We start from the raw sequence: 25804 nt of genomic DNA, 5'->3' as shown, positions 1-25804 counted from the left end.
GCAGAAAATTCTGCCTCAATATTCTGTCTGGAATTTTGAGGCAGATTTTGATCTGCCCGCACGCCGTTTGGCACGTTTTTCACCCGCGGCCATTGAGCAAAAAAAATAAATAAATTATAAATAAAGTTTATGCTTACCACCCACACGTTGTCATGGCGACACATCCCTCTGTTCTAAACGCAGCTCGGCCTCCTGGATGACGCTGTAGTCCATGTGACCGCAGCAGCCTATGATTGCCTGCAGCAGTCACGCGGGATGAGGAGGCCAGGCTGCGCTCAGAACAGAGGGACGCGACGCCATGACTATTTCACAAGCATAATCTTTTTTTTAAATTCATTTTACATTAAAAAAAGGCTTTTGTTTTTATGGTTACTTGCGATTTTTGTGGCAGAATCGCAGTGTTTCCGCCACAAAAGTCGCAACACATGGCTCTTTGTTGCAGGCTTTATCTCCCCATTGAATTCAATGGGGAAAAGCCGCAACAGAAGAGCAAAGATTCCGCAGCATAAATGGAGATTAAAATACCCCCCACCAGGTTGAATGGTTTATCAGCAGATTCATTTCCGCTGTCTGGTGTGGCAATGTTTTTGAAAGAACTGCTGTTTTAATCATGTACTATCCCTTTAAGTGTACTATAGGAAGAGGCAATTGCATACACCAATTCTGTACAGTCACTGAATGGCTGCAGGTGTCGTTTCATACATTGACACTATGGAACCTACTCTTGGATTGTGCAGTTTTAATATGAATATAAAAAAAGCATTGCTCATTAAACCCAAATTATTCTGTGCAATCATGTAAAATAACATCCGTACCGATTTCCTTAGCTACTGAATAAGCTTCCTCTGGAGTCGTTGCTACTAAACCCTTTGGTGTGGCGATACCAGCATCTTTGAGAAGGCCCATGCTGAGATACTCGTGCAGTGACAAGTTCCTGTGCTGTTGTGCTTGTACTCCATGAGAACCGAACACTCCAGGGAATCCACCGAGAACCTAAAGGGGAGATTAAAAAGTAGATATTTATCGTTTACAAACGGTTAAGTTTCCTAACAAATCCAATATGTGCAAATTGTGGAGTTCTCAGAACACATCGTTGAAAAGGAAAATTTGTGAAAATTCTCATGTGTGAAAGATATTTTAGCCCAGCTGCTGTTCTGTGGGTAACGGTCTAAGGGTATGCGGAGTGAATAATAAAACGACATTGCGGATAACACCTCTAGCGATAGCCTTAGGAAAGCTCAGCGTGACTCCTGCATTTTCCAGTGTAAGATCAGGATTTTTCACACCTGACACTTCCCATCAATCTGCCTATAGATTACAGAACCTGACAGGTAAATAAAAGGGGAAAAAAAAAAAACTGGATTTGGTGTAGAAAGAAATATATCTGTATACCTACACTAGAATTAACCCCGCAATTTTCTCTTATGAAACGCACAAAAAAATATAAAAGTATAGATAGATCTGAAACGGTTGCCTGTAAATAATAAAAATAATCTAATTACAAATGCCATTGGTTGGGGACATGACAGACACTTTATGAAGTTCTGCTTTTTGCAAGGAGAATGAAAGGCATTTCGTAATAATTTGAAATTAAAAAAAATAACCTGCTGGGATTAGTGAGCAAACATCAGTGCACAGCTTTATGAGCGCAGAGCCCACGCTGTGCAGAAAGGATTAAAGGGTAACTAAACGTTCGACAGTTCTAGGGTTCCATCTTGGCTTCAGTTTGCCCTTCTAGTATTTTTCACAGCAAGAATAGTACAGTTTGCAGCGCTATACTTGCCGTCAAAAATACTGCAACACTCAAGGAATCCATTAAAGTCAATAAAACCAGAAAATCGCCAGTATGTGTGTGAAAACAGATCCAGAAGAGCCATCATAATTCCATTATAAACGTACACTTGATACTTAACCCCTTAATGGGGTTGTCCCAGAATTGACAATTATCACCTATCCACAAGATAGGTGATGTTGTCTGATCACCCACTGATCGCGAGAGCGGGGTTCTCAAACCCCCAGATCCTCATTACTACATCCCCGCAGCGCGGAGGAGCTTGAAAGCAGCGGCGGTCGAGCATGCGCCTGCCGCTTCATTTAATGTCTATGGGAATGACAGCAACAGCAGGGCACTGTACTCCTTTATTTCCGTCATTCCCATAGACTTTGAATGCACGCATGCTTGACCGCCACTCTATTCAATGTCCTCCTCACTGCGTTTGAGCAGCGAGTCGGATCACTGGATACAGGACCCCTGTTCTAGCGATTGGTGGGGGCCCCCAGCGATCAGACAATTATCACCTATCCATGGATAGGTGATAAAGAGGTATTCCTAGAATCAACAATTAAGGACCAAGCCAATTATGAGATTAAAGCGTACCTAACTTTTCAGAATAAGCTGTCATATGTGTGTACATGAGGAATAAATCTATTTCTAGCCATTATAGGACTTGACATTAACAGTTTTCACCTTCGAAGGCTCTCTAATTCTCCTCTTTCTCTGAACTAGTGGGAGGAGCCTAACTGCTATCATGTCTGCCGTACACAGAGAAGAGAGGAGAATCCTGCTCTCTTATCTCGATCACATATATAGAAGTTGCAGCAACATGGAGGACATTATATAGAAGTAATGGAGCAGTGTAGCTGAGAATCCAGCACTGGGGTGACATAACTCTTACCAGCAACCTGTGTCTCCTCTGTGCTCCTACCCCCCCCCTACCCCTCCATAGACTTCTATTGACAGCAGAGTGTGTCCCTCTCCTACTGCTCCCTCACCATAGACTTTTATCGACATGCTGTGAAGAGAAATACCCCCACTTCCTGCAGTCTGTCGCCTCTGCTCTGTAATTATGGATGGAATTTTCTTAACAGGGAGTGGACAGCAGATTACAGGAAAGGAGACACCTAGCGCCAGTAACTTCAAACAGAAATTGAATGGATAAATCAACTACATTTTAAAGTAAGTAAATTATAAAGTTGATCTAGATCAGGTATACTATTGGATTAGCATATGTTGGCTTAAAATTCGTATCCACTTAAGGACCACAGAATTATTTTACAATTTTTGACTCCCTATTCTTTCCAGCCAAAACTATTCTATTTGTACTTTTATTTTGGCATTTCTCTTTTGCATTGTTATTCTGTATTAACAAACTCCCATTAGGAGACTTTTAGTTTTGAATTATTTTTTTTAGGGTGGCTTCACACACAGCAACAATATCCACTGCGGCCGGATGTTGGCTTGAAGTCAATAGGGCAATATGAAGCGCAGCACAAACTTGGCATTTTTCTCTTTTGTCTTGCATTTTTTGGCTCAGTGGCAGCAAGGATGGCTTTGGCGTTTTTTTCCAGCATATAGTGGCATTTTATTGAATAGACCTCCATAGGTTTTTTTGACTCACATGATTTGAATCACACGATTTGCAATGTTAAAAACGACACAAAAAAAATAAAATATGCATGTAGTAAAACCGTAGAAAAAAGCAAAAAAAAAACGCACGTACGTTTTTTTTTACTAAAAGACGTGCACTTTAAAAAAAAATATTTTTCAGAGGCGTCGGAGCCAAAAAAGCCACATAAAAAGTGTGTGAAGGAAGCCTGAAAACTATAAATGAAATATCGTAATTCTATATAATATTACTATACCGAAGGTATGCCCTAATACGTATTAGCACAGGAAACCCCAGGAGGCCTTTGTTGGATCACAGACTGACCACATATAAAACCATCTTTCCTGGCAAGCCCAATGCTGGGGCTGGTGGGCAAGTAACAAAAACAAAGCAACTTCATTTGTCAGCACGATGACCAAAATTAAAGAGGTTAATCATGGTCTATTGGCTCAGTTATTACTGGGCAAGAGCCAAGGCTGATATTGGCAGCAAAACTAAAGAGCTATAGGAGGAAACACTGGACCGCTGTGAGAGGAAGATCAGGAAGACGGTAGGTCAAGTTTGTGGAAACTGGCACAGTCCATTAGGATGTGAATAGGCATTACTGCGACAAGAAGCCGTTAATATAATAAAAGTAGCAAACTCCATTATATAGGGGACCGGTTCAGACGACCTAGTAAATAAAAACTGGTCAGCCAAGGAGAGGAAAATGCATTTGGAACCCAGTAACCGATCATGAATTACTAGGCAAGTACTTTTCACAAGCCAAAACGGTATTTTAGGGGGCCTTTGGGAGAGAAGGCAAAGAACTTTTTTGCTTTCCAGCTGAAGTTTTTCCTTTAAGCTGCACTCAACCAAGGCTGGGTTTTAACTTTTTTTACAAAATCTGTTTTCGGACGCGATTCGCGACAAACCATTTCATTTTGTCGCGATCCTTGAAGATTTTCAGGTGCAGTTTTGTTGTGATTCTTGCCAAAAACTGCATTTAAACCGCACAGTGTGAACCCAGCTTCACAAAACCACTTTTCAGCAAAAAAGCCGCCAACATGCTGCTGTGTATTTTCTACTCGAAAACTATAATGATGGAAACCTGGTCATTGCATAAGCTGGGAAGCCTGGGAGTCAAACATTAGAAGGGTCAATAGAAAAAAACCATTGCAGGTATGTGGCATAGTGGCACAGGTTTTGTACTATTGGAAAAAACTCAGCATCTAAATGAAGTTGGGCTTAAATTGCAGGAGAAAACTCAAATGAGAAATAAAAAAATCTATGTATACAGAAAGGTCACAAGTTAACGTTCAGCCTGTGAATTGCACAATTACGCTGTGGAAATAGAAGAAACCTCTTGTAGCTTCTTAAGCAATTATGATTTGCTTTCCTCAGCAAGGACAGTTGTGAGGGCAGAGGAGGACACCCAGAAACGTTCCCTGCCATTCACCCAAGTATAGCCAAGGAGAGCGGCACAGGAGATCATCTTACACTGCGAATATTAATAACTGCTCTGGGCACTTTCCGCTTGAACGATTATTCTACACACAATCCTGTAGGTCAGGCTAACAATCCAGATCTATTCTCACACCCAGACAAGCATGTGTTGACAAGTCACCCACCACAAGCACCCATTACACACAGAAGTGGCTGCTCCGCATTAACCCCTTAGTGACCAGCCTATTTTAGGTCCTAATGACCAAGCTATTTTTTGCCCGTTTTTCTATAGTCGCATTCAAAGAGCTATAACTTTATTTTTCTGTCGACATAGTTGTATGAGGACTTCTTTTTTGCGGGATTAGTTGTACTTTTTTTTGGAACCATTTTTGGGTACATATTTTTTGATTAACTTTTATTAACTTTTTTGGGGAATAGAAAAAAAAACCTGAAATTCTGCCAGTGTGCAATGCGTTTTAAATTCACGCCGTTCACTGTGCGGCATAAATAACACATTACCTTTTATCTATGGGTCGGTACGATTACGGCGATACCACATATGTAGAGGTTTTTTATGTTTTACTACTTTTGCACAATAAAAACACTTATAAACTAAAATTAAATTGTTTTTGCATCGTCGCTTTCCAAGAGCCGTAGCTTTTTTATTTTTCTGTCAATGTAGTGATATGTGGGCATGTTTTTGCGGGACGAGACATAGTTTTGATTGGTACTGTTTTGGGGTACATGGGACTTATTGATTAACTTTTATTATTACTTTTTTGGGGGGCAATGGAAAAAAAATAGCAATTTCAACATTGTTTTTTGTGTTTGTTTTTTTACGGTGTTCACCTTGCGGTTTAAATTACATATTAACTTTATTGTTTTGGTCATTACAATCGTGGCAATACCATATAGGTTTACTTTTATTTTTTTTACACTTTTGCTAAATAAAACCACTTTTTATTTTTATTTCATATTAATTACTTATTTTTTTTTAGTCCCACTAGTGGACTTTACTATGCGATCTTTAGATCGCTGCTATAATGCTTTGGAATAGTTAGTATACCAAAGCATTATTGCCGGTCAGTGGAAAACTGACAGGCAATCTATGGCACGTCCGAATAGGCATATGCCAAGGGCAGACCTGGGGGCTTTTATCAGGCCCCCGGCTGCCGCGGCGCCCCATCGGAGGCCCGCTATTGCATTTGCGGGCCGCCGATGGGTGACAGAGGGAGCTCCCTCCCTGTGTAAACAAGTTAAATGCCGCGATCGCTATTGACAGCGGCATTTAACGGGTTAAACGGCCGCGATCTAAGTAAACTTTGATCGCGGCCGTTGGAGCAGGAGCCCGGCTGTCACCAGACAGCCGAGCCCCGGCTCCAACCTGCACGGGACACCCGTGCGGGACTTAAACTGGGCCGCCTTGAAAAGGCGACGGCCTAGCCCAAGGCCCCTTAGTGGCCGCCGTGAAATTATACTCGTAATTGTGTATTGGTGGTCACTAAGGGGCCGAGACAGAATTGTCACAGGGACCACTGTTGGCCACTCTCTACTTTGACGTCACTTTAAAGATAGATAAGGCTGTGTTCACATCAGCGTTGTCTTTCAGTGGACTGCGCTAATAATTCCGTCAAAAACAATGGACCCCTGTCACAAAGGTGACAAATGGAAACCAATAGCAACATTTCCGTCACCATTGAGATCAATGGTGATGCAAACGGAAGCTAAGGTTTCCGTTTGCCTTTCCGTTGAGGCGTTACCCCGATGGAAACCATAGCTTTCCGTTATCATTACCATTGATTTCAATGGTAATGACTTTGTTGCTAATAATTTCCGTTTGTCTCTGTTCCGCAAGGTTGCCGTTTTTTGGACGGAATCAATAGCGCAGTTTACGGAAAGGAAACAAACTGAAACTATTAGCAACTGAAGCATTACCATTGAAATCAATGGTAATGCCAACGGAAGCTAAGGTTTCCTTTTGCATTTCCGTTGATGGGTTCCTCTGACGGAATGGTCTGACGGAACCCATCAACGGAAACCGAACGCTGATGTGAACACACTCTTACTGTATCTCATTAGGAATTATCCGGTTCTATGGGGCTGAAATTATTAGTTCACACTCTATGGCTGGGTTACAAGTTTGTGTTAGATTGTAACATCCATTTTTTATTTTTATTTATTTTTGGTACATGGAAGTTTATCAATTAAAACAAAAAAACGCGAGTTAATAATGCAACAAAAATGCAGTGTGAACCGAGGCGGTTATGATAAACTGAACCTGTAGGACTTCCCATTCTCTTCTCTGTTGCTCTGCCCATAAGTATCCAGTTATGTGCATTGGTACTAATACAAAAACTGTGTGTGTGATCCTGGCCTTATGATGCAGCCGATTGACATTAAAAAAAAAACAAAAAAAAACACACATGCTAAAGCACAGATTACACATTCTATGTTTCGAAGGCCATGTGGCAAAAAGTAGTATTGTTATCAGTGAAAGTTAAGGATATGGAAGACTAGAGTACAAGTGTGTACAGTATCTAACTAGCAGATCAGTGAAGTGCACTACAACTAAGCAACAACCAGGCTCCTTGTGCTTGTAACACAGCTGATCTTAGGAGGTCAGTACAAGGACATGGCTCCTGCTCAGCAAGGTAACACTCTGTTGGCAGCATTTCCTCACATGCCCACACTACACAGAAAATCTTATAATGCACCAACACCTCTAAATAAATGCGTTGCATCCTTCACCACAATTTGTGCCATATGATGGCGGCTGTGCTAGGAGGCATGCAAGCGTGTAGAAAGATAAGATTTCAAATTTGGAATCTGCATCTTCAGCTATTTACGGATTACTGTAGTTTAAAAGGCAAATCTGTCACATATGAAACCCGCCTAAAGAGGGATATCCACATAGAATCAATCTACAATCCTGGCCAAAAGTTGAGACTGACACAAATTTTGGTTATCACAAAGTTTGCTGCATCAGTTTTTACAGTGGCAATTTGCATTAACTCTACATTGTTTTGAACAGTGATCAGATGAATTGCAATTAATTGCAGTCATTCCTTGCCATGAAAATTAACTTAATCACAAAAAATACATTTCCACTACATTTAAGCCCTGCCACAAAATGACCTGCTGACATTTCAGTGATCTTCTCGTTCGCTCAGTAGAAAGGGTTAACGGGTACAAGGCAGCTGATATCACTCTGTCATGGTGATTGAATTAGAGTAGACTGGTTGCTTTAAAAGGGGTATGGTGCTTGAAATCAGTCTTCTTCTGTTAACCATGGTTACCGCCAAGGAAACACGTGCAGTCGACTGCGCTATTGGTTCCATCAAGAACAACGGAACCCTGTCACAACGGTGACGAACGGAAACCATTAGCTAGGTTTTCCTCACCATTGAGTTCAATGGTGATAGAAATGGACGCAAAGGTTTCCGTTTGCCTTTTCGTTGAGGGGTTAACCCGACGGAAACCTCTGACGCAACCCCTCAGCGGAAACGAACGGTGATGTGAACACAGCCAAAATATTGAGTCTTTGCATAAATTTTATGTATTTGTCAGTGAAAGTTTTAAAAAAAACATATGAAATGCTTAGAATTGTGCTTCAGTATACCATAGAAATATCTGACTAAAAAGATCGAAAAACACTGAAGCCGCAAACAAAATTTGTGTCAGTCTCAGAACTTTTGGCCTGGACTGCACCGCTACAGTTGATTTCATAAGTTTGCATACAACTTAGCCACATTCATTATAACTCAGTTTTGAACAATTCCTGACACATTCCCTCTCTTAGATCAGTCAGTATCACTGCTATATTTCAAGAATGTCAAATGTCAGAATAATACTAGACAATTATTTATTTCAGCTTTCATCACATTCCCAGTGGCTCAGAAGTTACTCAATCAAGTTGACTGTGCCTTTTAAATGGTCTAGAAATTTCCAGAAAACAAAGTCAAGGCTTGAAAAGCTTCTGATAAGCTAATTGACACGGAGTTAATTGGGGGTATACCTGTGGCAGTATTTTAAGGTCTGCTTGCCTCTTTGCGTGACATCATGGGGGGGGGGGGGGGAATTAAAATCAAAAGAAATCAGCCAAGACATCAGAAAAAGAATTGTGGACCACCACAAGTCTGGTGCATTCTTGGGAGCAATTTACAAATACCTGAAGGTGCCACGCTCATCTGTTCAAACGATAATGGGCAAGTTTAAACACCATAGCAGTCATCATACCGTGCAGGACGGAGATCTGCAGGATCAGCGTTCTGTCTCCTAGAGATGAACGGACTTTAGTGTGAAGAATACAAATCAATCCAAGAACTGCAAACGTCCATGTGAAGAAACAGGCATATATGGACATGACCTGAAAGGCCACTCAGCAAGGAAGAAGCCACTTTTGCAAAACCACCATAAAGCAGGTGGTTACAGTTTGCAACTGCACATAGGGACTAAGATCTTCTTTGAGAAATGTCCTCTGGTCTGATGAAATTAAAATAGAACCGTTTGGCCATCATTATGTATGGGGGAAAAAGGGGGAGCCTGCAAGCCAAAGAACACCAGCACAACAGTGAAGCACAGGGGCCTCATATTGTCGGGGTGCTCGGCTGCAGGAGGGACTGGTGTACTTCACAAGATAGATGGCATTAGGAAGGAAAATTACATGGAGATATTGAAGCAACATCTCAAAATATCAGCCAGGAAGTTGAAGCTTGGGCGTAAATCGGTCTTCTAAATGGATAATGGCCCCAAAAATACTTCCAATGTGGTGGAAAAATGGCTTAAAGACAAAGCGTGTGCGAACAAGGAGGCCTACAAACCTGACGGAGGCCTACACCCGTTCTGTCAGATGGAATGGACCAAAACTCCAGCAACTTATTGTGAGACACTTGTGGAAGGCGCCGCAAAACGTGTGACCCGACTAACACCATTTAAATACTAACCACGTGTATGTAAACTTCTGAGCCACTCGGAATACGATGAAAGAAATAAAAGCTGAAATAAGTCACTGTCTCTAGTATTATTCTGACAGTTTGCATTCTTGACATATAGAAATGATCCTAAGGGTATGTTCACACAGCTTATTTTGAGGCGGATGCTGGGGCGTAAACACCTCGTTTTACGCTCCAAAATACACTTGAAATAAGCCTGAAAACAGTTTCCCATTGATATCAATGGGAAATACAATGTGCTTTTCACAAGGTGTAATTTTACGCTGCTGCTTTTTGGAGCTGATTTTCCATTGGCATTATGAAAAACGCATCAAAAGAAGCTTCAAATGGAAAAAAAAAAAAAAAAAGCTTCATTTTCAGCTTCAAAAACGCCTTGAAATCAGAGGCGGTTTCCCATTGAAAACAGCTCCGTCATCTTCAGCCACTTCTTTTTGTATGTGTGAACATACCCTAAAAACAGAGGGAATGTGTACTAGGATTAAATGTCTGAATTGTGATAAACTATGTTTTAATGAATACGGCCAAACTGTACGTAAAGGCATCTCCACACTTAAAAATTTGTCTCATACATATTTCTTTTTTTTTTTTAATCAAATATTTTTTATAGACACATTTTCTATAATATACCAACTATCAACATAGAAGACATTAACAACCCTTCCCCCAAAATATTCCACCCACTCGCAAAAAGCACTATGCAGATCAATACTCTACTCTACTTGAGCACAATAAGTCACCCAACACTACCCCAGCTGCGCACAGTCGTCCCCACCTCCACGTCTGTAGCAAATAGTAGTGAAATTAATGTGAAAGTCCAAGGGATACAGCGTTTACAAGACAAGTGGATGGCAACCTTGGCGACATCAACCAATTTGCCCATTGAACCTCAAAATTTTAAGCGCACCACATTTAAAGATAGATCATCTTCTCCAAGAGGATAATACTATTCATACGATGAACCAATTCCCTGTATGCAGGTGCAAATGAGTCCAACCGTCCCATAACCATCAGCTTACGAGCCGGATACAACACCTTTTGAATTGCCAGTTTTTGTTAAGCAGGAACCGCAATTTCCTCTACATACCCCAAAACGCCCACTAGCGGATCACGCGGCATCTGGATATCCAACACTATCAATCAATGCAAAGACCTCTTCCCAATATCTGTGCAAAATAGAACACCCCCACATCATATGGATAAGATCTGCCTGTTCCTCCGAACATCTTGGGCACCCCGAATCAGGTTGAAGACCCATTTTTTTCAATAATACCGGGGTACGATAAACTCTGTGAAGCAAGAATAATTGAGATCTACGGTGTGCCACATTAAGAGAGATCAAAGGGACATCTGCCAATATGGTTTTCCAAGTGTCTACAGAAATATTTCCCACATCCCGTGACCATTTTTCTCTCACCTGATCCAAAGGGGATTTCAACACAAAACACAACAATTGCCCGTATGAGAATGAAATGACTCCCTTCACACTGCCGACAGTTTCAAGCACATTTAAAATGACAGAAGCCTAGATCTCCGGTGGGGACTCTCCATATTGCGCAGTTAAAGGGAATGTGTTGCCAGCAAACCATGTTTGTTTGTTTTTTAGTTAAACAATTAGTGTGTAGGTGATTAAACATTGTTCTAATTTTTTATTTTTTTTTCACGAGTCAGGAAATATTATAAATTGGATTCAATTTATAATATTTCCCAGCACTGGTCACTAGATGGAGCCATTCCCAAAATTGCAGCATTGCATGTGGTAAAGCAACCACATTGCTTTATGCTGCAAAATTGGGTAAAAATCCCTCGCTCTAGTGAGCTCTCAGAATCCCCCCCTCCTTTATCCTGGCTAGTGCCGGGAGAAACGAGGGGTTTGAACGGTCTAACTTCCTACACTGTGTGTCGCCATTTTTTGAGCTAACACAGTGTAGTAGGTTTACATACAGTAGTAAACACACTGAAACACGAACATACATAGAAATAACTTACCTGCTCCTGCCGCCGCCGCTCCCTCCGGTCCGTCCGCTTCGTCTGCTGCCGCTGCTCCAAGTGCACAAGTCCGGAAGCCGCGACCGGAAGTAGTAATCTTACTGTCCGGCCGCGACTTCCGGTCCACAGGAAAATGGCGCCGGACGGCGCGCATTTCAAATCGAACTGTGTGGGAGCGGCGCATGCGCCGTTCCCACATAGCTGCGTACACGATAGTGGATGGAACGGGCCCCGTTCGCAGTCCCTATGGGACTGGAGCGGCCGTATTCCATGTCTGTATGTGTCGTTAATCGACACATACAGAAATGGAAAAAAAAATGGCAGCCCCCATAGGGAAGAAAAAGTGTAAAAATAAGAAAAAGTAACACACAAACACACAAATTAATCCAAACGTTTTTAATAAAGCACTAACATCTTTAACATATTAAAAAAAAAATTTGGTGACACTGTTCCTTTAAGGCATGCCGCAACTGCAAGTACTGATAAAAGAAAGTCTTAGGTAGAGTAAATTCTTCTTTTAATTGTTGAAAGGATTTAAAGTACACCATCCTTATATACATGCGAGATACCAGTAACTCCAACAGATTCCCATTGCTCAAACCCACGTAATTGATACACCTCCCATACCCGGACATTGCGCCATAAAAGGTGTGAGCCGAGTAATCCCCGTAATGCCCTGGATGTCCCTGGTCTTCCGCCATACTTTATGTATTAAAGAAAGAGTCGGCATAGGAGTGGGTGGAAGTTTAAAGTGGTGCGCTTCCAGCAAGGAAAACAAGGAGCCATGTGTCTCATGTATTTCTACGCACGATACTGACTGCTGAGCTAAGGAGGTAGAGCCAATGAAAACGCTGTTTACTTACAGCCACTTGCCATAGGCTGAGTTTAAGCAAGCAGTTAATTGGCTGTTTGGATTGTAGCGGCCCGGTATTAGCGTCACAGATTTTCAGCTGCTCTCACTGGGATCACAATTGCAAATTTGAGAGAGAACCTGGGATGTCCCGGCACGTTGTGTGCACTGGGCCTTACCCTTTGATGTCGTGCAGTCCGGCCTCCTGGGTTGACGTTTTATCCCGTGTGACCGATGAAGACTGTGATTGACTGAGCGGTCACATGAGATAAAACATCATCCCGGGTGGCCGGCGTGGACGCAGAAGCACAGAACTCTGGATAAGTATAAAATAAAAAATTTCTGCCGCAAAAAAACGCAACATCTGCTATTTATTGCGGTTTTATCTCCCTATTGATTTCAATGGGAAAACCCCGCAACACAAAATAAGCAATTACACAAATACAATTGACACACTGCGGGTTAATAAACTGAACTGCAGGTCAATTTCTGAGCGGTTTTTTTTCCACTCATCATTTACACAGCGGGTGGATGAGATTTGTTCAAATCTCATCCACTCTGCTGCTACTATATTATGCTGCAGATTTTCAACAACAAAATCCATTGCGGAAAATTTGCAGTATTTACGCTACGTGTGAACTTACCCTGAATTGGCGCATTGCAGCACTTGTTAATGGGTGGTGTGTGTATGACGGGTGCCATTCACAGAGCTCATGTGCCGAGATACTGGTATAAGGTGTCATTCATATCTGAACATGATGCCCCTTATAATGGGATCCTTATGTACTGGCTCATTCCTTAGTGTAAATATATATTTACAGCTGAGAACATTGCACTTCTGTATATAGCAATCCCCTAAAATATCTAAGCTGGACTCTGGCTGTTGTTACATTGCAATTAGAGGGGTATTAACAAGGGGGTAAGAGGTTTTCCAGGCCCAAAGTAGTACTCAAAAGCAATATACAATATAAATCTGCAACTGGTACCTAACTTTTTGAATATCTTTTTTTTGTATCTGTCAAATCTCTTTGACGTCCTACAAAAATTCACATTGGAGCACTAAGCTTGGACAGAACAATCTCACTGCCTGGTCATGACATCCAGACTGGGGCAGTCCTGATATTAGTTATAGTAATGTTTCCCCTTCATAAATAGGGAGTTTATGACATCACATATACTGTGTGATTATCAGGGATAACCATTAAGGCCTCATTCACACAGCAGGGTTTCCCGGCCAGGTGCCGGCCGTTCATAAATCGGCCGGCACCCGGCTGCATTAGGAGTAATAGACCCCTAATGGGGCTATTCACACGACCGATTTTTGACGGCCGGGAGAACCGGCCGTCAAAATATAGGACATGCTCTTTTTACCGCCGGGTACCCGGCCGGCCGGCTCCCGTAGAAGTCTATGGGGCCGGGTAATACACAGCCATCACCGGGTGATGGCCGGGTTTTCCGGCGCTTGCGCTTTATCTCCTCCTCACAGCGCAGAGTGCATGTGAGGAGGAGCAGTTGATGCCATTCGGACGAATGGCTGTACACTGTGTGGCAGGGCCGGGGTGTACAGCAGGTGGAAGGGAGCGCTGCGCTGGCTCCCTTCCCCTGCTTGTTTTAAAAGCGCCCTGGCCCGGCGACACCTTCGATGGCGCCGCTAGCAGCTGCGGCTGCTACTACTACTACTGTAGCGACGCCACTATAGCAGAGCAGGGAGGTATCTCCCCGCTCTGCTATGTGCTAGTCGCACTTTAGCTCCTTGAAGGAGCGGAATCCCCGTGTTTTCAGGGATTCCGCTCCTGGACAGAGCGCTTGATGTCTCTGTCCATATCTGGGCAGTGACATCAGGGGAAACTCCTGAAGCGGAATCCCCGAACACATGGGGATTCCCCTTCAGGAGTTGCCGCTGATGTCACTGTCCAGATCTGCCCGGCCCGGAACGGATGCAAAACTTTATGCAAACCGGCCGGACAAAATGGCCGATTTTACCGGCCGACACTCGGGCGAGACCCGGTCGTGTGAATCCCGCCTAAAGTGCTTATCAGGGAAGAAAAAAAAAATTCTTAGGGGGGGGGGGGCTACAAATTAAATACTTACCGTGATCAAGCGCTGTTGCTCCAGCGGCAGTCCCGCTGCTTGATTACATGCACGTAGAATGCGACAGATGCAGCAAATCAGAGCGCGCAGCTGCCATGTTGTATTTCTGGCATTATGCCAGAAATACAATTAGCCACGAGAGCCTCGCTGAGCCATTTGATTGGCTGCAGCGGTTACATGCAGACAGCGCTGGATCGCAAACACAAAGATAGGTACATGTAGCTTTTTTTATTTATTTCATTTGCAGCCCCTAATTAAAAAGAAAAAAAGACACTCCCCGGATAACCCCTTTAACCTAAATTACCACGAATAATATACTCTTTAAAAACGCTAGAAGTATTTTTACTCTGCTGGAAAATGTCTAGTGCAACCTCTGCAGCTCATTAAACAGTAGTAGGGCTCATTCACACTTATGTTTACTCCTGTGTTTGGCTCCAACAAAAGAAAACGATACAAAAACTGCAACAAAACTGTCTGTGTGATCCTGGCCTACAGGGTTTTTCTGATATGATCATTTATCCTATGACAATATTTGCCTTCTACGAAACGATTATTTTGACGGATGGCTGTGAAAACATTTGAGTCCCTGTTGGAAGTTACAGATACTTAAAGAGGCTCTGTCACCAGATTATAAATGCCCTATCTCCTACATAATCTGATCGGCGCTGTAATGTAGATAACAACAGTGGTTTTTATTTTGAAAAACGATTGTTTTTGAGCAAGTTATGAGCAATTTTAGATTTAGTTTCTTAACCCCTTCCCTCTTTAGCCACTTTTGACCTTCCTGACAGAGCCTCATTTTTCAAATCTGACATGTGTCACTTTATGTGGTAATAACTCCGGAATGCTTTCACCTATCCAAGCGATTCTGAGATTGTTTTCTCGTGACACATTGGACTTTATGTTACTGGCAAAATTTGCTCGATATGTTCAGTATTTAATTGTGAAAAACACCAAAATTTAGCGAAAAATTGCAAAAATTAGCATTTTTCTCAATTTAAATGTATCTGCTTGTAAGACAGGCAGTTATAATACACAAAATTGTTGCTAATTAACATCCCCCATATGTCTACTTTAGATTGGCATCGTTTTTTGAACATCCTTTTATTTTTCTATGACCTCACAAGGCTTAGAACTTTAGCAGCAATTTCTCACATTTTCAAGAAAATTTCAAAAGGCTATTTTTACAGGGGCCAGTTCAGTTGTGAAGTGGTTTTGAGGGCCTTATATATTAGAAACCCCAAAAAAGTCACCCCATTTTAAAAACTTCACCCCTCAAAGTATTCAAAACAGCATTTAGAAAATGTCTTAACCCTTTAAACATTTCACAGGAATTAAAGCAAAGTAGAGGTGAAATTTACAAATTTCATATTTTTCTGCAGAAATACATTTTTAATACAATTTTTTTTATAACACAGAAGGTTTTACCAGAGAAATGCAACTCAATATTTGTTGCCCAGTTTTTGCAGTTTTAGGAAATATCCCACATGTGGCCGTAGCGTGCTACTGGACTGAAGCACCGGCCTCAGAAGCAAAGGAGCACCTAGTGGATTTTGGGGCCTTATTTTTGTTAGAATATATTTTAGGCACCATGTCAGGTTTGAAGGGCTCTTGCGGTGCCAAAACAGTCAAAATCCCCCAAAAGTGACCCCATCTGGGAAACTAGACACCTCAAGGAAATTATCTAGGGGTGTAGTGAGCATTTTCACCGCACAGGTTTTTTACAGAAATTATTGGAAGTAGGCCGTGAAAATTAAAATCAACATTTCTTCAAAGAAAATGTAGGTTTAGCGATTTTTTTTCTCATTTCCACAAGGACTAAAGGAGAAAAAGCACCGCAAAATTTGTAAAGCAATTTCTCCCGAGTAAAACAATACCTCACATGTGGTAATAAACGGTTGTTTGGAGACACGGCGTGGCTGAGAAGGGAAAGAGCGCCATTTGGCTTTTGGAGTTCACATTTAGCAGGAATGGTTTGCGGAGGCCATGTCACATTTACAAAGCCCCTGAGGGGACAAAACAGTGAAAACCCCAAACAAGTGACCCCATTTTGGAAACTATACCCCTTGAGGAAATTATCTAGGGGTATAGTGAGCATTTTGACACCACAGTTTTTTTGCAGAAATTATTGGAAGTAGGCCCTGAAAATAATAATCTACATTTTTTCAAAGAAAATGTAGGTTTAGCTAATTTTTTCTCATTTCCAGAAGGACTAAAGGAGAAAAAGCACCACAAAATTTGTAAAGCAATTTCTCCCGAGTAAAACAATACCCCACATGTGGTAATAAACGGCTGTTTGGACACACGGCAGGGCTTAGAAGGGAAAGAGCACTATTTGACTTTTTGAGATCACATTTAGCAGGAATGATTTGCGGAGGCCAGGTCACATTTGCAAAGCCCCTGAGGGGACAAAACAATGAAAACGCCCAAAAAGGGACTCCATTTAGGAAACTACACCTCTTGAAGAATGCATCTAGGGGTGTAGTGAGCATTTTGACCCCACAGATGTTTCATAGAATTTATTAGAATTAGGCAGTGAAAATAAAAACAGTCCTTTTTCTTCAATAAGACGTAGCTTTAGCGCAAATTTTTTCATTTTCTCAACAAATAAAGGAAAAAAAGAACCCAACATTTGTAAAGCTATTTCTCCCGAGTACGGCAATACCCCATATGTGGTCATAAACTGCTGTTTGGGCAAACGGCAGGGCTCAGAAGGGAAGGACCGCCATTTGGAGTGCAGATGTTGCTGGATTGGTTTCTGGGCACCTGTGGGCCCAAAACAGTGGAAACCCCCCAGAAGTGACCCCATTTTGTAAACTACACCCCTCAATGCATTTACCAAGGGGTGTAGTAAGCATTTTAACCCTGCAGGTGTTTTGTAGAAATTAGTGTGCGCTCAATGTTGCAGAGTGAAAATGGGATTTTTTTCCATAGATATGCCAATATGTGGTGCCCGGCTTGTGCCACCATAACAAGACAGCTCTCTAATTATTATGCGGTGTTTCCCGGTTTTAGAAACACCCTACATGTGGCCCTAATCTTTTGTCTGGACATATGACAGGGCTCAGAAGTGAAGAGTACCATGCGGAGTGGAGGCCTAATTTGGCGATTTACAAAGTATTGGTTCACAACTGCAGAGGCTCAGATGTGAAATAATAAAAAGAAACCCCTGATAAGTGACCCCATTATGGAACTGCACCCCTCAAGGCATTTATTAAGGGGTGTAGTGAGCATTTTCACCCCACAGGTCTTTTCCATAAATGAATGCGCTGCGGATGGTGCAAATTAAAAATTTATATTTTTCCCTAGATATGCCATTCAGTGGCAAATATGTCATGCCCAGCTTATGACGCTGGAGACACACACCACAAAAATTGTTAAAAGGGTTCTCACGGGTATGACGGTGCCATATATGTTGAAGGAAACTGCTGTTTGGGCACGCTGTAGGGTTCAGGGCCGAGGGAGCACCATTTGGCTTTTGGAGAGCGGATTTTGCTTGGTACTATATTTGTTTGAGTATTGCTGGTGTTTTATAATGTGGGGGTACATGTAAGCGGGGCGGAGTATATAAGGGGCATAGTCAGGTGGTATAAAAAAATAAAAATAATCCATAGATGTGTGTTACGCTGTGAAGCAATCCTTTCTGCACAGGCCGGTGTCGCACTGATAAATGGTGTCATTTCTTATCCCCCTTTTGGTCCACACTCCGCGCCTTTGTAGTTTGGGGAATTTTGCTGGGAAAGTATTATCCTGGTATAATACGGGCACCGTCGCTTCCATCGGATATGATTGGGCCCTCCCTTCCTGGTTCCCTAATTTTAGGTCCTTGATAAATCGCCTCTTGAAACAGAAGAAATGTTCTCCTCGGGCACAACTGCATATTTTTTTATTTCCTGACTTATTGGAGCCATAACTAATTTTATTTTTCATAGACGTAGCGGTATGAGGGCTGGTTTGTTGCGGGACGAGCTGTAGTTATTATTGGTACCATTTTGGGGTACATGTGACTTTTTGATCACCTTTTATCCTATTTTTTGGGATGCCAGGTAAACCAAAAAACGCAATTCTGGCACAGCTTTTTTTGGTTTTTTTTTATACAGAGTTCACCACGCATTATAAACTACATGTTACCTTTATTCTGCGGGTCAGTACGATTCCGGCGATACCTCATTTATAGAACTTTTTTATGTTTTACAACTTTTTGCACAATAAAATTACTTTTGTAAAAAGAATGTATTTTTTCTGTCGCCAAGTTGTGAGAACCATAACGTTTTAATTTTTTTGTCGACGGAGTTGTATGAGGGCTTGTTTTTTGCGGGACGAGCTATAGTTTTTATAGGTACCATTTTTGGATACGTGCGACTTTTTGATCACTTTTTATTGTAATATTTGTAGGGCAAAGTGACTAAAAAACAGAAACTCTGGTAACGTTTTTTACGGGTTTTTTTTACGCTGTTCACCGCGTGCAATAAATAATATAATATTTTGATACCTCCGGTCGTTACGGTCGTGGCGATACCAAATACATATGGTTTATTATTATTTTTCAATAATAAAGGACTTGATAAGAGTAAAAGGGGGATTGTGTGTTATTTGATTACTTGAAACTTTTATTGTTTTCAAACTTTTATTTTTTGCACTTTTTTATACTTTTTTTACACTTTTTCTCAAGTCCCACTAGGGGACTTGAAGGTCCAACGGTCAGATTTATTTTTTTCTAATACATTGCACTACCTATGTAGTGCAATGTATTAGATCTGTCAGTCATTCACTGACAGCAAGCCGTTTAGGCTTCGCCTCCCGGCGGGGCCTAAATCGGCTTCCGTAATGGCAGAGCAGGAGACCATTGTGTCTCCTGTTGCCATAACAGCAGTCGCCAGTCCCGATTGCCTGTCAGGGCTGGCGATCTGCTTGTAACCGCTACGATGCAGCAATCGCTTTCGATTGCTGCATCGAAGGGGTTAATGGCAGGGATCGGAGCTAGCTCCGGTTCCTGCCGTTACAGGTGGATGTCAGCTGTACAGTACAGCTGACTTCCACCGCTGATGACGCCGGATCAGCTCCTGACCCGGCGCCATCTTGCCGGCAGCTACGGAAGCCGATCAGGCTCCGCCGCCGGGCGGATCTTGACCGGCTTCGGTGCTAGGCAGACCGGGAGGCCAGTATTAGGCCTCCGGTTGCCATTGCAGCCACCGGAACCCCGGCAATTTCATTACTGGGGTTCCGATGAGCTGCAAACACCTTAAGTGCAGCGATCGCGTTTGAGCGCTGCACTTAAGGGGTTAATGGCGGGGATCGAAGCTAATTTCGGTCCCCGCCGTTACAGTCGGATGTCAGCTGTAAGATACAGCTGAGATCCGGTGATGATGGGACCGGCTCAGCTTCTGAGCCGGTGCCAAACGTTTGACGTACATGTACGGCAAGATGCGGGAAGTCAGTACTTTCCATGACGTACATGTACGTCAAATGTCGGGAAGGGGTTAAAGACCAACTGGGCGTGTTTTTACTTTTTGACCAACTGGGCGTGTGTTTACTTTTTGACCACCTGGGTGTTGTACAGGGGAGTGTATGAGGCTGACCAATCAGTGACTAATCAGTGTTCTACACTTCTCATTGTTCCAGCCCAGCATGATCCACAGCACAGTGTGATTGTGCAGTGAAAGAAGCTGGGCTGGAACAATGAGAAGTGTAGGACGCCGATTAGTCACCGATTGGTCAGCCTCATACACTCCCCTGTACAACACCCAGGTGGTCAAAAAGTAAACACACGCCCAGTTGGTCTTTAACCCCTTGAGTACCCAGCTCATTTTGGCCTTGAGGACCAGACCCATTTTTTCAAATCTGACATGTATCACTTTATGTGGTAATAACTCCGGAATGCTTTTACCTATCCAATTGATTCTGAGATTGTTTTCTCGTGACACATTGGACTTTAGTTTAGTGCAAAAATTTGGTCGATAAATTCATTCCTTATTTGTGAAAAACACCAACATTTAGCGAAAATATGAAGAAATTATGATTTTTCCCATTTTAAATGTATCTGCTTGTAAAACAGATGGTAATACCACACAAAATAGTTACCAATTAACATATCCCATATGTCTACTTTATGTTTGCATCGTTTTTTGAACATTCTTTTATTTTTCTATGACCTCACAAGGCTTAGAACTTTAGCAGCAATTTCTCATATTTTTAAGAAAATTTCAAAAAGCGATTTTTTCAGGGACGAGTTCAGTTCTGAAGTGGTTTTGAGTGCCCTATATATTAGAAACCCCCATAAAACACCCCATTTTGAAAACTGCACCCCTCAAAGTATCTAAAACAGCATTCAGAAAGTGTTTCAACCCTTTAGGCGTTTTACAGGAATTGAAGGAAAGTAGAGCTGAAATTTTCAAATTTCATTTTTTTTTACAAAATTCATATGTAATACATTTTCTTCTGTACCACAGAAGGTTTTACCTGAGAAACGCAACTCAATATTTATTGCCCAGATTCTGCAGTTTTTAGAAATATCCCACATGTGGCCCTAGTGCGCTAATGGACTGAAACACAGGCCTCAGAAGCAAAGGAGCACCTCTTGGATTTTGGGGCCTCCTTTTTTCAGAATATATTTTAGGCACCATGTCAGGTTTGAAGAGGTCTTGTGGTGCCAAAACAGTGGAAACCCCCGAAAGTGACCCCCATTTTTTAAACTACACACCTCAGGGAATTTATCTAGGGGTATAGTTAGCATTTTGACCCCACAGGTATTTTGCTATATTTTCTGGAGTTAGTCTGTGAAAATGAAAATCTACTTTTTTTCTGGAAAAACGTAAAAATTTCTAATTTTTGCAAGAAATAAAGGAGAGAAAGCACCCCAACATTTGTAAAGCAATTTCTCGCGATTACGGAAATACCCCATATGTGGTAATAAACTGCTGTTTGGACCCACAGCAGGGCTCAGAAGGGAGGGAGCGCCATTTGGATTTTGGAGCTCTGATTTTACTGGAATGGTTTTCAGTGCCGTGTCACGTTTGCAACGCCCTGGAGGGACCTAAACAGTGGAATCCCCCCAAAAGTGACCCCATTTTGGAAACTATACCCCTCAAGGAATTTTTCTAGTGGTATAGTTATCATTTTGACCCCACAGGTTTTTTGCTGAATTTATTGGAATTAGTCTGTGAAGATGAAAAGAGACTTTTTTTTGGAAAAAACACAGAATTTTCTAATTTTTATAAGGAATAAAGGAGAAAAAGCACCTCAACATTTGTAAAGCAATTTCTCCTGATTACGGAAATACCCCATATGTGGTAATAAACTGCTGTTTGGACCCATGGCAGGGCTCAGAAGGGACGGAGCACCATTTGGATTTTGCAGCTCAGATTTTGCTGAATTGGTTTCTGGGGGCCATCTCGCATTTGCAGAGTCCCTGAAGTACCAGTACAGTAGAAATTCCCCAGATGTGATCCCAATTTGGAGACTATACCCCTGAAAGAATTAAATTAGAGGTGTAGTGAGCATTTTGAGCCCTCAGGTGTTTTATAGATTTTATTAGAATTGGTCCGTGAAATATAACCTGTAGCTTTAGCTCAGAATTTTTCATTTCCACAAGGAATACAGGAGAAAAGACACCCCAAAATGTGTTACACAATTTCTCCTGATTACGGAAATACCCCATATGTGGTTGTAAACGGCTATTTGGACATACGGCAAGGGTCTAAACGGAAAAAGTGAAATTTCGTTTTTGGAGTGGAGATTTTACAAAATTTGTTTTTGACGCCATGTTGCATTGCGCTGAGGTACCAGTACAGTGAAAACTCCCGAGAAGTGACCCCATTTAGGAAACTACACCCCTCAAGGAATTCATCTAGAAGTGTAGTGAGCATTTTGACCCCCAAAGGTTTTGCAGAAATTAGTGCACAGTGGATTTTGCAGATTGAAAATTGACATTTTCCACATATATGCTATTTCAGTGCCCAATTCGTTGGGCCCAGCTTGTACCACTGGAGACATACGCCCCATAAATTGTTAAACTGTTCTCCAGAGTACGGTAATACCCCATATGTGGTCATAAACCGCTGTTTGGGCACACTGCCAGGCCCAGAAGGAGCGCCATTTGGCTTTTGGAGCGCAGATTTTGCTTGGTAGTAGTTTTGTTTAGTGTTTTACTGGTGTTTCAGTTTATAATGTGGGGGCATATGTAATCTGTGCGGAGTACATACATTTTTTGCGTGACACACTGTCGTTTTTATTGGTACCATGTTTGGCTACGCGCGACTTTTTGATCACTTTTTATTCCATTTTTTTGGAAACAACGTGACCAAAAAAGGAAATTCTGCCATTGCTTTTTATGGTATTTTTTTTACGGTGTTCACCGTGCGGGATAAATAATATGATATTTTTTTAGGTCAGGCCGATACGAACGCGGCGATACCTATTATGTCTAGTTTTTGTCTTTTTTTTCATTTTTTTTCTAATTATAAAGGGCTTGATCAGGGAAACAAGGCGATTATTGTTTTTATTACGTAAAACTTGTATTTATTTATTTATCTAAAACTTTTTTTTTCACTTTTTTTTTACTTTTTTTTCACTTTTTATTTTACACATACTAGGGGACTGGAAGATCTGATCTTCTGATCCCCTGCACAATACACTGCACTACTTCTGTATGTACTGATGTAGTGCAGTGTATTGTAACTGTCACTTTACAACTGACAGTTGAGCCTATTACGTCCTGCCTTGGGCAGGACCTAATAGGCTCCCGTACCTGGCAACCAGGAAGCCGTTGCTAGGCTTCCTGGTTGCCATTGCAACCATCAGAACCCCGCGATTTTTCGCGGGGGGGGCAATGGGGTGCAGAGGGAGCCCCCTCCCTCTGTATCAATCACTTAAATGCCGCTGTCGCTATTGACAGCGGCATTTAAGGGGTTAAACTACAGCGATCGGAGAGGACAGTGATCGCTGTAGTTGCAGTGGGATGTCGGCTGTATATTACAGCCGACATCCGATGAAGATGGAGCGAGCACAGCTCCTGTGCCCGCTTCATCCTCAGGGCGTTACTATACGCCCATTTTCGGGAAGGGGTTAATAAAAAGTGTTTTTTTTTTTTTTTTACACTGCTTTCTCTGATCTCCTCACGTATCTCACAGAAATGAGGAGATCAGAGAAAGTGACAGGAGCTTTCTCCTGCAGACGACGTCACAGACGGCTGTGATTGGTCAGTCTTCAGAGACTGACCAATCACAGCAATCGCCGGCATTGGGGACTGCTAATTGGTCCCCAGGCCGGTAGCAGAGACGGTTAGCTGTCAATGACAGCTGCCGCCGCTGTTCTGTCACTATGTGATTTCACATAGTGACAGTTTATTCCTGCGCCGTAATAGTACGTCGAAGGTACGCTGGCATAAGTGGCCAGCGACGTACTATTACGTCAAAGGTACGCAAGGGGTTAAGAAACTAAATCTAAAATTGCTCATAACTTGCTCAAAAATGATCGTTTTTCAAAATAAAAACCACTGCTGTTATCTACATTACAGCGCCGATCAGATTATGTAGGAGATAGGGCACTTATAATCTGGTGACAGAGCCTCTTTACATGCACCATAACTGTCAAAGTACGCCATTCTCTGAGACACCAAGAGATCACGGTTTTTACAACTATTGTCACAAAAGCGCTGCTAAATACGTAATTAGATCACAATGTTTGAATAGGCCTTCACTCCCGCAGACAACCTTCTACATTTCTGGATGAGAGGATCAGACACCTTGTTATTTTTTTATAATAAATGTGTTGTTTTTTTCTCTTAACATTGCCACCATTCACAAAAGGATAAAACCTTGTATTTCTACATTGAGCTCCACAGTAATTTTGCCCATTAAAGGTAATTGCCACATCTCATGTAAAGTGACAGATTTATCAGTACAAGTTTCCTTATATCAGAAAACGTGTCCACGCAAACAACAGTCACAGCCACCACCACGCCACGCTCAGTCCTACAGCGGAAGATCAGATTCTACACGATCATGTCATAGTCAGAAGAATGCAGTGAAACAACCAAATATTAAAGAGACAGATGTAACAAATTATACAAAACTTTATAAGCAGCAAAACTGCAACATTACCCATTTATTACTGGTGCAAACACGGATTTCCAGTAGTATTGACCCAGCTCCCCATGGATCAATAGAAACCCCCTTTAAGGGTTAGCAACAACGTAACTCACCACAAAAGTCCAGCCACTAATATTAGAGGTTTTCTATGAGATTATTATTTCTGGTAGGTAGCGATGCTCTGATCTTATAGAAAACGCACTGTCAGTGACAGGACAGCTGCTGAATGTCTGAACAGCGGCAGGGAGCAGGATGACAGCTGTGCCGCTCACTATTCAGCCTCCAGACTGTGCAGAGCTGACACTCGATAGAAGCCACCTGCAAACTGTTCTGCAAACGCAAGCAGAAGCCACTAAAAACGCAGCCTCAACATCTTCATCAGGCCCTTATCTCTCCTCTTTTATGTATTTTATCATTTAGACCTGCCCCGTCCTCTGACACTCTGTCAGGGAAGACGCCAAGCCCACCCAAGTCCTGGCGACATTTTTCTGAGACGTTAGTCACCTGCGCAGCACTGACAAGGGCAGCCCGGGGGGCCCGACTCCTCAGACCCGCTGACAGCCGGCTGTACATCATGGAGGCCGCCATATTGTTCTCTGTTGTCTCTGACAGAAACGCCTCGGCAGTCAACTCAGTGCGCAGACGCAACCGCCAGTGTCATAGAGATGCCAGCCTATAGCGCCGCAGGGATCTTTTAGTTACATAGACGCTCTGTCTCACATTCTAGGTAGAAGGTCATACTCTATGGTAGCCAGTACAAGTTCTTGGTTATTGCCTACAGCGGTGGTAAAGTGAAGTGCAGTAAATCATAACAACCAAAATTTACATTCCTAAAATAAATAAACCACTTGCAAAAGTTAATTCCATTCCAGCTAGGAGCCATACATTTATGTACGATATAAAGCCTAGGTCAACACCGAGACATGAAGTTGTGGGCCACTATCTTGTGGTTGACTTCGCAACTACCGCATAAAGTCTGACCGCGTTGCAACAGTTTTGATAGTTGGAAGGCGGTTTGTGGCGTTT

General features: G+C 42.2%; 1 protein-coding gene across 1 annotated transcript in view; it reads right to left on the bottom strand.

The window, feature by feature from the left end:
- Nucleotides 1-25420, bottom strand: part of SUCLA2 (succinate-CoA ligase ADP-forming subunit beta) — a 90449-nt gene extending 65029 nt beyond the window's left edge. Inside the window, exons 1-2 of the mRNA XM_075852247.1 lie at nucleotides 25283-25420; nucleotides 816-993 (exon numbers count right to left, since the gene is read on the bottom strand). Coding sequence (XP_075708362.1) covers nucleotides 816-993; nucleotides 25283-25366 — 262 coding nt within the window. The 5' untranslated portion in view covers nucleotides 25367-25420. The remainder of the gene's footprint in view (nucleotides 1-815; nucleotides 994-25282) is intronic.
- Nucleotides 25421-25804: the final 384 nt, after the last annotated feature.

Source organism: Rhinoderma darwinii, chromosome 2 (genome assembly GCF_050947455.1).
Source record: "Rhinoderma darwinii isolate aRhiDar2 chromosome 2, aRhiDar2.hap1, whole genome shotgun sequence".
In the NCBI taxonomy this organism is placed as follows: Eukaryota; Metazoa; Chordata; class Amphibia; order Anura; family Rhinodermatidae; genus Rhinoderma; species Rhinoderma darwinii.
Note: the sequence above shows the minus strand (reverse complement) of the source record. Positions and strands in the feature narration are given on the sequence as shown.